The sequence below is a fragment of the Poeciliopsis prolifica genome, unplaced genomic scaffold (genome assembly GCF_027474105.1).
Source record: "Poeciliopsis prolifica strain line A6 unplaced genomic scaffold, Auburn_PproV2 SCAFFOLD003, whole genome shotgun sequence".
In the NCBI taxonomy this organism is placed as follows: domain Eukaryota; kingdom Metazoa; phylum Chordata; class Actinopteri; order Cyprinodontiformes; family Poeciliidae; genus Poeciliopsis; species Poeciliopsis prolifica.
The window spans coordinates 13397179-13409325 of NW_026562378.1; the positions used below are offsets into that span (position 1 = coordinate 13397179).

Below are 12147 nucleotides of genomic sequence, written 5' to 3' on the forward strand. Positions count from 1 at the left end.
GATGCCTCTCAGCAGATCACATGCTCACGAGTCTCTCTGCGGTTTCACTGCAGACCTCAAATAAATCAATTTGTCATGAGCTTCTGTTTAGTAACCAGCTCTTTCAACAATTTCAGCATCTCAAACCTTCTTTTAATGTCCCAGAGCTGGAGAAACGGGACAGGATCCACATCTGCTTTCCAGCCATACATCATTATTATACGCTGTTATTAATGTTCAATTACAAAACCTGAAAGCACATGTCATCAAAGCAAAGCCAGATGTGTGCGGATGTCTGTAAACACCCCTTGTGTGTTTAATCCCGTTGCATTTGCACACTTGGGGAGTAAATATGATGGCTCCACTTTAGGGAAACATTTGAAACCTTTCCAGCAGTTCGGCCCCCTGCTCTTCCTCCTCCTCCTCCTCCTCCTCCTCCTCCTCCTCCTCCTCCTCCTCCTCCTCCTCCTCCTCCTCTAGAAACGGCGCAGCAGGACGCCTGTCTGAGGCTCAGCCGCGCCTCAACCCCTCGCATGAGAGTTTTACAACGAAAGACAACAACTCGGAAAGTGTTTTCCAGAGGAATTGCAGAGCGACTGGAGGGGGAGAGAATATGAGATAGCCTCTCTCTCTCTCTCTCTCTCTCTCTCTCTCTCTCTCATCCTCCTTCCTCCTCTCGGCTCGGTCGGCGACCCTCGGTGCCGCTTCTTCCCCGGATGATGTAACTGCTGTGTGACCGGCTGAGCTCGGATCATCATTGCCGACGTGTATTTATATATTTTTGGTGCGGTTGTCGCGCATCGTCACATTTCCGCCGCATTGAGGACCAGCGGGACTTTGCGCGGAGTCCATCCGGAGGAGGCCGGTAGGTACCCCGGCCAACCCCACACCTCTGGGGCGTCCAGTGCCCTCTAACGTTACTATTTGCTCATTTATCTCGACAATAGTAAACTGGGAAAGTTTCCATATGTTCTGATGATCAAACTACACCAACCAAATTAACAGATGAAGTTTTTTGTTTGCTTTTTTTAGAAAAAGGGGGGAAAGTCGGTGCTTTGCAAAAGCATTTAAGTTTATTCCGCATTACAACCATGAGACGATATGGACTTCAGGTTTTATCACGATAAGAGTAACGATGAAAGTATCGCTGTGTTCAGAGCTGCTCGTGACTGCACACTGACAAGAATAAAACATGTGATCAACTTAAAAAAATGAGTTCATTGGTTACAAGTAATCAAAGTCAGATTTTTCCAAGTAAACATAATTAACTTATTATTAAGTTATCACTATAAACAAGTAATTTTAACAAACTTTATTCTATCAGATGTGACAAAATATTTTTTGTTAATTTGTTTTCTTTTTCCAGTGTCTTGTTAAACTTTTTCTGTTTATTTCTTTAATAATTAAAATGGCAAACAGGATAAATTTGAGCTTTTAAAATCACCGGCTAATATATATAAACTACACCAACCAAAGTCAGAGTTTTTTGGTTTTATTTTTCTTTTTAGAAGAAGAGAAGAGATGGTCGGTGCCTTGCTGAAGTATTCACATTTTCTCACATTACGACCACAGGCTACACCTCACAGGGGCGATATGGACTTCAGCTTTCATCACCATAGTTTGTGTTAAACTTTATTCATCACTTCTTTTTTAGGTAATTGTCTGGCTGCGACTGTACACTGAAAAAAACAAACATCCAACTTAAAAAATGTGTTAATTAAGTAATACAATTAAGTTTATTCAATTAAGTTGTCAGGCAGGCACAAACAAAGTAAGTTTGAGAAGCGTAACTTCATGACATGGAACAAATTAAATGAATGTTTTAAAAGTTGGACCTCCTTTGTTTTGTTTTTGTTTTCAGTGTACAAAGCAATCATAGCCACACAAACAGAAATAAAGGCCTTGTCACGTTTTTAAGACACCAGTCACTAAGTTTAACACTGTGACAGCCTTTAATCATATTTTCAGTCATTGACTTGTTCATTGATACTCTCAGTGAACAAGCAGTGGAGAAAATAGTACAACTGACAATCAATACTGTTTAGGGGTGTTTAAAACCTCATTGATTGGAATTTATACTGTGACAATAACAAATCAAAATTCTTATAATAAATTTCTCAGGTTAAACAATAAAGGCCACAAATTGACATGATAAACAGCATAAACTCATTCAGGTGGACGAGGACCTGCAGTGAACATCTATTTTTAACTTTACCACAGATTCTCAATCAGAATTTGTTCTGGACTTTGACTGGGCCACTGTAACTCATGAGCATGGTGTTGTCTATACTGCCGCTGTATTAGTAGCTCTGGCTGTATTTTCGGGTTGCTGTTCTGGAAGATGAGCCTCAGGTTTTCTCCCTTGATTGTAACATCTTTAGTGCTTCTCTGCCCCTGCTGGAAAAAAAAAATCATTCCCACAGCATAATGGTGCCACCATTATGCTTTATGACAGTGATTTCTGCTACATTTTGCATGTCAACCAGTTCTTTCACATCTGCTGTCTTCCTTGTTATTACAGATGCTACTTATTCTCTAACAACAAACCTCAGATAGTTTTTTACAGAGCTCCTGAAATCACACTCAGATTGAATCACGCACAAGTAGGTTAAAAATATAATTTATTAATTCTTAACCGTTATTTTTTACTCTTACTTGCCAGGTGTAAATGTTTATTTTTACTTCTGCCGAATTCTGTTAGTACTTCTCCTTCTCATCCAAACCATTTCATGGGCTTGCTGACTTTGACAAATAAATCTGAATCCCAGTCTCTTCTGAAAACTCTGGGTTTTATTTAGGGTTTTGAGAGCAATAAAGGTTTGTTGCATATGCACAACAACCTCTTTGTATTTTTTTTTTGCAACATATTTTAAAAACGATGTGTTCTTTCGAATCCACTGTGCAATTATCCATTACTTCATATTGTTTATGTCATGAAAAAGCTTTACAAAAGTACACTGACGGCGCTGAGAGGCTCAGTGCGCCGTGTGCAGAGGCTGCAGTCTTCAGTTGTCCTGGGTTTGATTTTCACTTCATTTCCTGCATGTGTTCCCTTCTCTGTCCTGCCTGCTTACTGTCCAATAAAGATTTTAAAAAGAAAATAAAATATATTTGCATTTGAGGCTGTAGCTTGACAAAATATGAAAGAGGTAAATGTTTGTTAGTTTGAACCCATAAGGATACATGTTAAGCATAAATTTAACTGATTATCTTTGCACTGTGACGTGTGGAATAATTCAAGACTGAATTAGTGAAGATTTCAGGCAATGATCTGGTAACTGTGAGGACTCTGTTGGATGTTTTGTTTTATAACAGTTCACTTGCAGATCACTACAAATTTTATCTTAATGTAAAACATGAAAAAAATCTTCTGCTTTCAGTTACCGGCTGATTTCTTCATGTCTTCAACGGCTCTTCAGATGTTTTTGAGGTCGTTTGAAGTTTTCATTTGCAGTTTATTTATTTGTTTAATTTTCTCTAGCTTCATTTTCAGTTCTGTGTCCAGCCATACAAGCCTGCTGTGCAGCATGTGTTTAAAAAAGCACATCTTTAAGAAACAGGCACAAAACAAAAAAAGCATGTAGCATTTTAATCAATTATCTAAACATTAGAGCAACTTGTGTCTTTGCAAGAGACTGTTTGAAGTAAAGTGATTAAATATCCAATTAAAAATAAGTTAATTTGTATTCATCTCACAAGCTCAAGACTAAATAATTTGCCGGTCAAACTAGGGTGAATTAACAAAAAAAAACTTTCTATATATATATGATTAATACATGATTGTAAGACTAATATAGAAAGTTTTGCTTTATGTTGGCATAAAGCAAAACTGACTTTTTTTAAAATTAACTGTCTAAGAATAAAATGAAACAATTTTTACGATGAAATTAGAAAAAATTGGATCAAAGTTTGGCTGATTGGAAACAGAATATAAAACAATAAGGACTGAAACTCATCCACGATAAACAAATAGCAGTTTGACATTACATCGGATTAAATAAAAATATTAAAGATTTCTTAATCAGTTCAGTTATGCTAAGAAAGAAACAATATGAGGAAACCTCAATGACGCAAGCGGTATTTTCAGAAAGAAACTCACACCGAAAACAAAAGACAAACCAAACAAAAAGAAACAGCCGAGATCTGTGATTTAAACATCCTGAAGGCTCAACTGTTCCTGTTCAGACACCCAAACACGGGACGCAGTGCTGCCCCACCATCATTCTGACATGGACTGAAAAGCCGCTCAGAGAGGAAGAAGTCACGACTTTGAAAGAAACGTAAAAACTCCAGTTTGCAGATGCACTCAGGGAAAAAGACTTCAGTTTCTGTGGAGATCTGGACAAAAACCTGAGTTGCTGTGAATGTTGAGAAAGCACACCCCTCTGTGAAGTACGGCGGAGGCAGCATCGTGCTGTGGGGTTGTTTTGCTGCAGGAAGGGTCATTACTAAATCATGATACGATCATGAGGCAAGAACATCTAAATACTTTTACAAACTAAGAGTAAAAAGTATCCATTCAAGATGTATTTGGTAAAAGCACTACTCAAGTACTGAATAAGTGATCAAAACATTAATCATTTCATATTTAAAAACTACATAAGCAGGCAGACTAAAGTATAAAGTTATATGGAAATGTTGGTATTTTAAAATGAAAATAGTTTACATAATGTAACATAACTACAAAGTAACAAAATCCAATCTTTCATCAATGTGTTCATATATTTGAACTGTGGACAGACGTTGTAGTTTGATTTAAATGATTATAGTTTCACAAAGTAGCAAACATTTAACAGAGTATTGTGTTTTACACTTGATAAAACCTTCACCTTGAGCAGGGTGCTTCATCTGTACCTTGACATATTTCTAATTGCTCTTTGTGAATGAAATCCATGTCTAGACTTCAGCTCTTTAATCTGGGAACGTTATAGCTGCAGGAAAATATAAATGCCAAATGGAGGTGCTAAAGTGAGGACAAAGGACTGGATGTTGATGACATCGAGGAACTTTTTATAAGCAGCAGGAGAAAAGGATTTTGTCGGTCGTAAATGACGTTAATGGCTGAGGCATTTTTAAGGAGGAGAGTGAAAGCGAGCAGTGGACAGCCATGCTGTTGCAGACAGGAAGAGCACATATTTGACTCCCGGCTTCATTGTTTTACATCTGAGATCTTCATCTCACTGACGTATTTAAAAGCTGAATAGGTCACGCAGCCGAGCCGATTGTATCTAGATAAAAGCTGAGCAGTGGGGATTTATCTGATAATCACCCGGGAGTTGTCAGTTGACATCAAGAAAAGCAAATCCATGTAAAACCATTGCGGTAACCGGGCCGGCTGAAGTGATGCGGTTATCGGTGACATGCTGTGGTTTTCCTGCCTTACAGGTGCAGCCATGTGGCAGAGGATTCAGATTTGCTGCGCGCTGTTTGCGTTGCATTCAGCGGCAGCGCCTGCACACATCAACCGCCTGGCGCTGTTCCCTGACAAGAGCGCCTGGTGCGAAGCCAAGAACATCACTCAGATCGTCGGGCACACAGGATGTCAGCCGCGCTCCATCCAAAACAGGTCAGGATGAAGGCCGTCTCTGTCTGTCCAACCAACAGGCTGAAAGACGACAACAGCTTGTTTTGTTTTAAATTGTTCCTTTTGTTTCTGCTTTAACTTGATGTATATAATTTTATTCCCAATTTTTATAACATTTTTCTTAATATCATTTTATTTTATTCTAAATTTCTTATTTATTTTACTTTAGATTTTGATGTATATATTCATTTCTTGAGGTTATCTTTAATTCAGTTTCATATTATTATAATTTTCATCTTATTTTTTTTCTTATTTTACATAAAATAATGTCAAGTTTTCTGAAACATATTTTTTATTATTTATTTTATTTATATTTTCATTGATAAAATTTCTAGATTTTTACATAATGGTATAAAAAAAACTTAATAGCCTTAAAAATAAGGATTGTGTAACTTTATTGCATTAAGAAATTTACATTAAGAGCCTTTCATTCTATACTTTTCTCTAAATTTGAGTGCAGACTCTATTTATGATACCCAGCTTTCTCCAATGAAGTCACACAGACTGCAAAACAGCAAGATAACAGATATTAGCTTAGTAAAACTCTATTACAGATATCTGTGGAACATTTTCTTTTAACAAAGTTTAGCTAAAGTTAAAGTTTAATGGACAATTGAACAATAAATGTTCAAAAATCAGTTTTGGATTTCTTCGGTTGACTTATTTAACTTACACATAGCCCAAATTAGAGTAGTTTCTGTTTCCGATGTGCCCTACTTTTCAATGTCTCTTGTTGAATAAATTATTTTATAAGTTGGATATTTTGAGGATAAAAATCAATGTGTTAAAAGTTCAAAAGCAAAACTTACATCCTTCATTTATAGGAAATACTCACTTCATTCATCTGAAACCTGATGTCGATTTTACCTTCCGAAACCTCTCGAATGACCACCATTTGTGAAAAACAAGTCTCCATTTTGTGAGTGTGTGTTTTTCCCTGAGGCCTCTGAGAATCCTCAGGCTTTGTAAATCAGTTCAGATTTCAGGCGCTGTTTTTTTTCCCCCTGCAGCTCTTGCTTACACAGGCGCGAGCGCTTCTATCGACTCCAGCACATCATGTCTGTGGGGCAGGCACGTTCATGCACTCTCTCCTCTTTGTTGTACAGAGCCTGTCTGGGCCAGTGCTTCAGCTACAGCGTCCCAAACACGTTCCCACAGTCCACCGAGTCCCTGGCGCACTGTGACTCCTGCACGCCTGCCCAGACACAGTGGGAAGTGGTAAGAGTTATTGCGCATTAGATCACGTAGCGGACTACAAAAACACGAAATCTTACCAAGTATATTGGCCTAGTAAAGTTTTTGGCCTATAATTTTTTTTTACAAGTTCCACTGGAAGATTATTTCACTTATAATAAGTTTTTTTTTTCCATAAGTGAAATAATCTCCATTTTGTGAGGGGAAATGGTACTTTTCATTAATATTAAGGAATTACTGACTTAAAACAAGCTCTAATTTCCTGCTAAAAAGTTATTTGTAAGTTTGCCTCATTTCACGCGTGCTAAAATATTTGCACAAGAAACTAGACCAAAAATACTTGGTGACGTTTTGTGTTTTTGCAGTGCAAATGCTCACCATCGCTGGCCTCCATATGAGGGATGAGGAGTGTTTCTTTAAACAACCGCAAGAGAAAAATCATGAAAACAGCCTCAGTAGACGAAGCAGAGTGTAGGATTTTATGTTCTGCCAAGGCAACTCAAAACAACTTTTATTCTTCTTTATTCTCACTCTCTGTGTCGGCAACAGCAACAGACTGACAACAGCTCCTCCAGCTTACACAGCAGAAATTACCTTTAATATGTGTATCGGGATTCAATACAAAAAAAGAGAAACATTTCCTACACAGAGAACAGAACATTCAGTCCTTTACAGCTTTATGTTTTCAGGCTTGTTGATGTTTATTTCACAATTATTAATAAGTGGTTTCCTGGACACAGTGATTTAAACACCTGCTCTGCTGATGATCTGTCAGAAGGTAGGTGAGTGGGTCACTCCATTATTATTATTTTTTCAACTGAACCAAAACACACCGCACAGCACATCTATACGTGTAAGCTTGTCTAGTCAAGCTAGAATAATTGACCTACTTTCCCTCCCTATTTTTTTTTTAATTAAAACTTTTCACTGACCTGTGATATATTTGACTTTATTTTCTAGTTATCTTAGCGTTGAAAGTTAGTAGTCTAAAGGTAAACTGAGTAAAAACGCCTTTGCACTTGTATGCTCTTATTTTAGTAACTTTCGAGTGAGCTTAGCTATGGTAACGAAAGGAGACAGCTAACCGCCACAAACAAAAAAAGTTAATAGCAAAACAGAAATAAACGATTAAAAGGAGCTTAATTTTACCTTCAGTCGCTAAGGGACTAAGGTTAGGAATATTACATCTCTTTTCCTGTTATATGTTACGCTTATATTTAAGATTTAGCGTTATGCTGACGACTTGACAGCTAAAACCAGCTAGTTATCGTCGGGTTAGCCGGGGGCGGGATCTAGCGCGTGTGACGTCACGTTTCAACGTTCGATATTTGAATCCAGAAGGAAACAAAGGCTTTGTGGGAGGTGTAGTTTGGAGGGCTGCCAGGTAGACATGGCAGGTGAGGTATTAACCCTCCTGGAGGTGAACACAGACAAGAAGAAGAAGAAGAAAAAAGTATTTTCAATCACTTTCTTCCTGTCTGTGTGGAAATGGGCACCCTTGTCTGTGGAAACGATTGTTGTTTCAGGACTTTTAATCTAATTGAGTCTGAAGCAGAGCAGAGTCGGTTCTCATGAAAGAAGACGCTGCTCCCTGATGCTCCGGCTCTCATTGAAATGGCTGAGTGATCATTTTCAGGGGACAAGGGAAACAGAGAACGAGCTGTGTGAGGTCTGGAGAGCCGGCTGAGTTTGTGTAACACAACCCTCCTCAGCAGGTCCATATGCCCATCATAGCTTCATGTTAAAAGTTGACCAACTTTATCTCTGTTTCACTGACTGTCATTTAGGCCTGGGTCAGGATGAAATGCTCATAGCATGGTAACCTTAAGCTGTGGAAATACTGCTTTTAGTGCTTCTGTGTTGTTACAAAGAACTGAATTGGATTTCTTTGTTTTCCAAGACTGAAAAAAGGAACATATGAAAAAAATAATTTCCAGATTTAAGGCCTACAGTATCATACAAAGATTGTCCCCCTTTAGTCGTTCATTCCATGATTTCTTCCCTTCTTTGTTCCTCATGTCCTTGTTTTCTTGCTTATTCCCTCACTGGTCTTTCCTTCCATCCTTGTCTGCCACCTCTCTTCTTTCAAATATGAATGAAATTAATTAATCAGATTAATTGCATTGAATCGATTATTATAATAATTGTCTATTAGCTGATTAATCGTTACCTACAGTACACAGATTCAGACAAATAAACATAAGACAATATATTCACATCTGCAATTAAGCCAAAGTTGTACAAATATATATATATATATATATATATATATATATATATATATATATATATTTGCATTTAAAATATAAAATCCTTTGTTTGTAAATATGTTCTAACCAAAACTCCTCAAAATGCAGTTTTAGCTTCGCCCAGTTCAAGTTCTGTAAAAAAAAACACAAACAAAAAAATCTGATGCTAAGCAACTTTTGCTGTCCATTTATTAATCAGTTAGTTGAAAAACCAAACAGATCAGTCCTGTTAATGTTAAGTTATGTTAAGTCAAGCAGAACGGGCTGAGCTTTGCACATTCATTTTTTTCAGAGATGCACCTTTAGCTACAAATGATCAAGCATTCATAAAGGAATGCCATACAATTGCATTTTAGGAAATACATGTTTATTTTCTTATTTAAAAGGGGGATTTAATTGTGTATTTGCATATTTTAATGTATTTTATATTTTACAGCAAAGGCTCTTATGATAAATCAGCAGAATGTGCCTATTGTTTTATTTGATTGATCATTACTGAAGTAGCCTAATTGCTCATTTTAAGTAACAGTGAGTTATTAAAAAAATGGCAACAACTGTTAAACAACATAGAAATAAACTCCGAACTTCCACGGGTGTGTTCATTTGCGCTGATGCGTTTGCGTGCAGGTGACTCTGGAGTGCCCCGGGAGCGAGGATTCTCCACGCGTGGACAAGTTGGTGGAGCGGATCCTGCACTGCAGCTGCCAGTCCTGCAGTAAGGAGAGCGTCCAGGAGGGGGCGGTGATGCAGCTCTATCCTGCAGACAACACCCTGGATTCAGCTCCTTCTCTATCCGACCCCCTGATCGGAGACCCGGCCCACTCTCTGCCCCACGCAGACAGCCTGGCTGAAAAGCAGGCCCACCCTCTCGCGCACCACCATTCCACGCTGCCCCACGCGTCAGACGGAGGCTAGAGCCACAGCTGTACTGACTCCCCTCCTCCTCCTCGCTGCTTCCTCTCTAGTATCCTTACAGCACTTTGAATCTTTCTTTGAAGGCATAAACCCACAGAGCCGCGTTATCAGAATGAGCTCACATAAACACTACGCACTTGTGTGTTTTCAGTAATACACGCAGAGGCCAGATGACTATAGCCTGTTGATATACTGTAGGGCTTTTATTCTGCTTTGAATGTAATAAATGCTCTGTCTGGTAACTGTCCTCTCTTCATATAAATTAATCAGAGTTTGTCTCTGCAAGTTTGATTTCTGGGTTTTACACATTTGTACATGTAATGAAAAAGAAAATAAAACATTTGAAGATTCTCTTTTATATTTTTACACTTTATTCCTTCTGTACTTCCTTCTAGTCTGTATTCTTACTTTTTAGAATACAGAGTATTCTTTTGCTTGGTTCCATTTGAATAACGTTTTATTTTATGAGTCCCCAAATGTTATCGGTTGCAAGGCCTCCTTGCCATCACCCTAATCTTTAGCTCCTTCAACTTCTAGTCTGGACTCTGGATGTGGCACTTCAAAACATTAATGTTACATTTAGTCGGTAAAACATGTTATCAAAGGTAAATGAATATGTTAAGGCTAAATATGAATGAGCACAAACACTTCCAGGCTGTATTAGGTTTACCCACGACTCCTCTTCAAAACCAGAGCTGTGTTTCTGTTTGGCACAAAGTCTTAGTCCCTTTGATCAACAAAACTCCAGCCACAGGCAAACATTTTGTAGATGCAGAAGAGCTGCATGATGGGAAAGCAGCAAGCTGTTTACGGCGTCGTTTGTTTGAATCCGATCTGTCTACCTCGAAGGTGAATCTCATGTTTTGGGGCCGAGATGAAAGCTTTGCCCAGTGTTTACTTGTTTATCCATTTTCATTTAGGCAACTGAATTTAAAGAGCTTGTTTAAAATTTTTGTCCCTGCATGCCAGCTGTGTGTTGTGTTTTGTGTAAAGGAAGAACGAGCTGAGCGACTTTTGACGATGATAACACAGTGAATAGGGTTCGAAATTGTTCATCTTTTGTCTTGTTATGAAAAACAAACTGCAGCTTTTTACTGGAGGTCTTTGTGACGGTCCAACTCGAAATACGGCACGGGGATGTGAGCATAAGGCTGAGATGACACCGTCATGGATGCCATGGATTCTTTAAGAATGTTTGTGACTGTTATCATGAAGTGTCATTCAGTAAATAATGACACTTAATGCAAAGTTGCATTAAAAGTCCATTAAAAGTGTCAACTTTGCATTAGAAATTTAATTTCCCAAATTACCCTTTATGAAGCCATTCTAAGTCAGGAACATAAGTTTACTAAAGACAAAGGGGAAAACTTTAAAGATGACCTGAGTTATTTATTTTCTTATGTTAATATTCGCTTATTATTGTGCCAACTGAAATACAGTTCTTGCTCTGTGGTCTTATATGTTGCATTTGCTAATTTTGTAATTTTTTGTTGCTTTGTTATGTTGTGTCTCTCTCGTGTGGCCGGTTTAGGTTACTGCACCTCTATTTAAACTCCGCTCTTTGTCTGCAGGTCAATTTTTGTTTGAGTTCAGTTAACCAAAGTGGAGTTGTGTCCAAGCCATGTTAGATATCATTTAATTCATTTTCCATTGGAGGTTTTTTTTACTTTATTAAATTGATTTTTTTTCCCCCATTTTTGGAGACCACTTGCTCCTTGGTTCCTCACAAAATCCCACTCACAGTTTGGTTCAAGCTTAAAGAATTCGGACTATCAAATGGTGAGTGTTGCAGAAAACTAACACAGGGCATCAGCCTAATCATTTAAACTTTTCTTTAAGATATGGTGGTGGCAGTATCATGCTGTGGAGTTGCTTTCATTAAAGAAGAAGAACATATAAATGTAAAAACGTATCTGTCAAATATGACATCAAAGAAAACTTCCTAATGTAATCCTTTGAAATTTGTCTCTGTCTCTTTAAGGAGCTCCCATGTTGTCTGACACAGCACTGTTTCTCCATTGAGTGGACAAACGTCTGAGAAGTACATCATATGATTAACTCAGCAGATGTGCACTTCCACCAGGTGTTTGCTAATTGCTTCTGGCTAGTCTGAAGGAGCGGAGGGAATGCTATATGAGGTAAAGCTAAGACAAACTGAATTAGCTTATTTCTGCCTCTTTAAGTAGAGATGGGGAGTGTTTTCAGAGGTTTGTTGCTCCTATAAAT

At 38.1% G+C, this 12147-nt stretch overlaps 1 protein-coding gene across 1 annotated transcript; it reads left to right on the top strand.

Annotated features, from left to right (window-relative positions):
- The first annotated feature begins 469 nt into the window (after nt 1-469).
- nbl1 (NBL1, DAN family BMP antagonist) lies at nt 470-10279 on the top strand. Its single transcript, XM_055025606.1, has 4 exons — nt 470-844; nt 5365-5545; nt 6670-6781; nt 9634-10279. Exons 2-4 carry the CDS (start codon nt 5373-5375, stop codon nt 9919-9921), a joined length of 573 nt encoding a protein of 190 aa, XP_054881581.1. The 5' UTR covers nt 470-844; nt 5365-5372; the 3' UTR covers nt 9922-10279.
- Nucleotides 10280-12147: the final 1868 nt, after the last annotated feature.

Excerpts from the sequence above, each read along its gene's own strand:
- nbl1 (XM_055025606.1), top strand. The coding sequence starts at position 5,373 with ATGTGGCAGAGGATTCAGATTTGCTGCGCGCTGTTTGCGTTGCATTCA. Across the intron at positions 5,546-6,669 it reads CCGCGCTCCATCCAAAACAG|AGCCTGTCTGGGCCAGTGCT; the intron begins GTCAGGATGAAG and ends TTTGTTGTACAG. Across the intron at positions 6,782-9,633 it reads CCCAGACACAGTGGGAAGTG|GTGACTCTGGAGTGCCCCGG; the intron begins GTAAGAGTTATT and ends GTTTGCGTGCAG.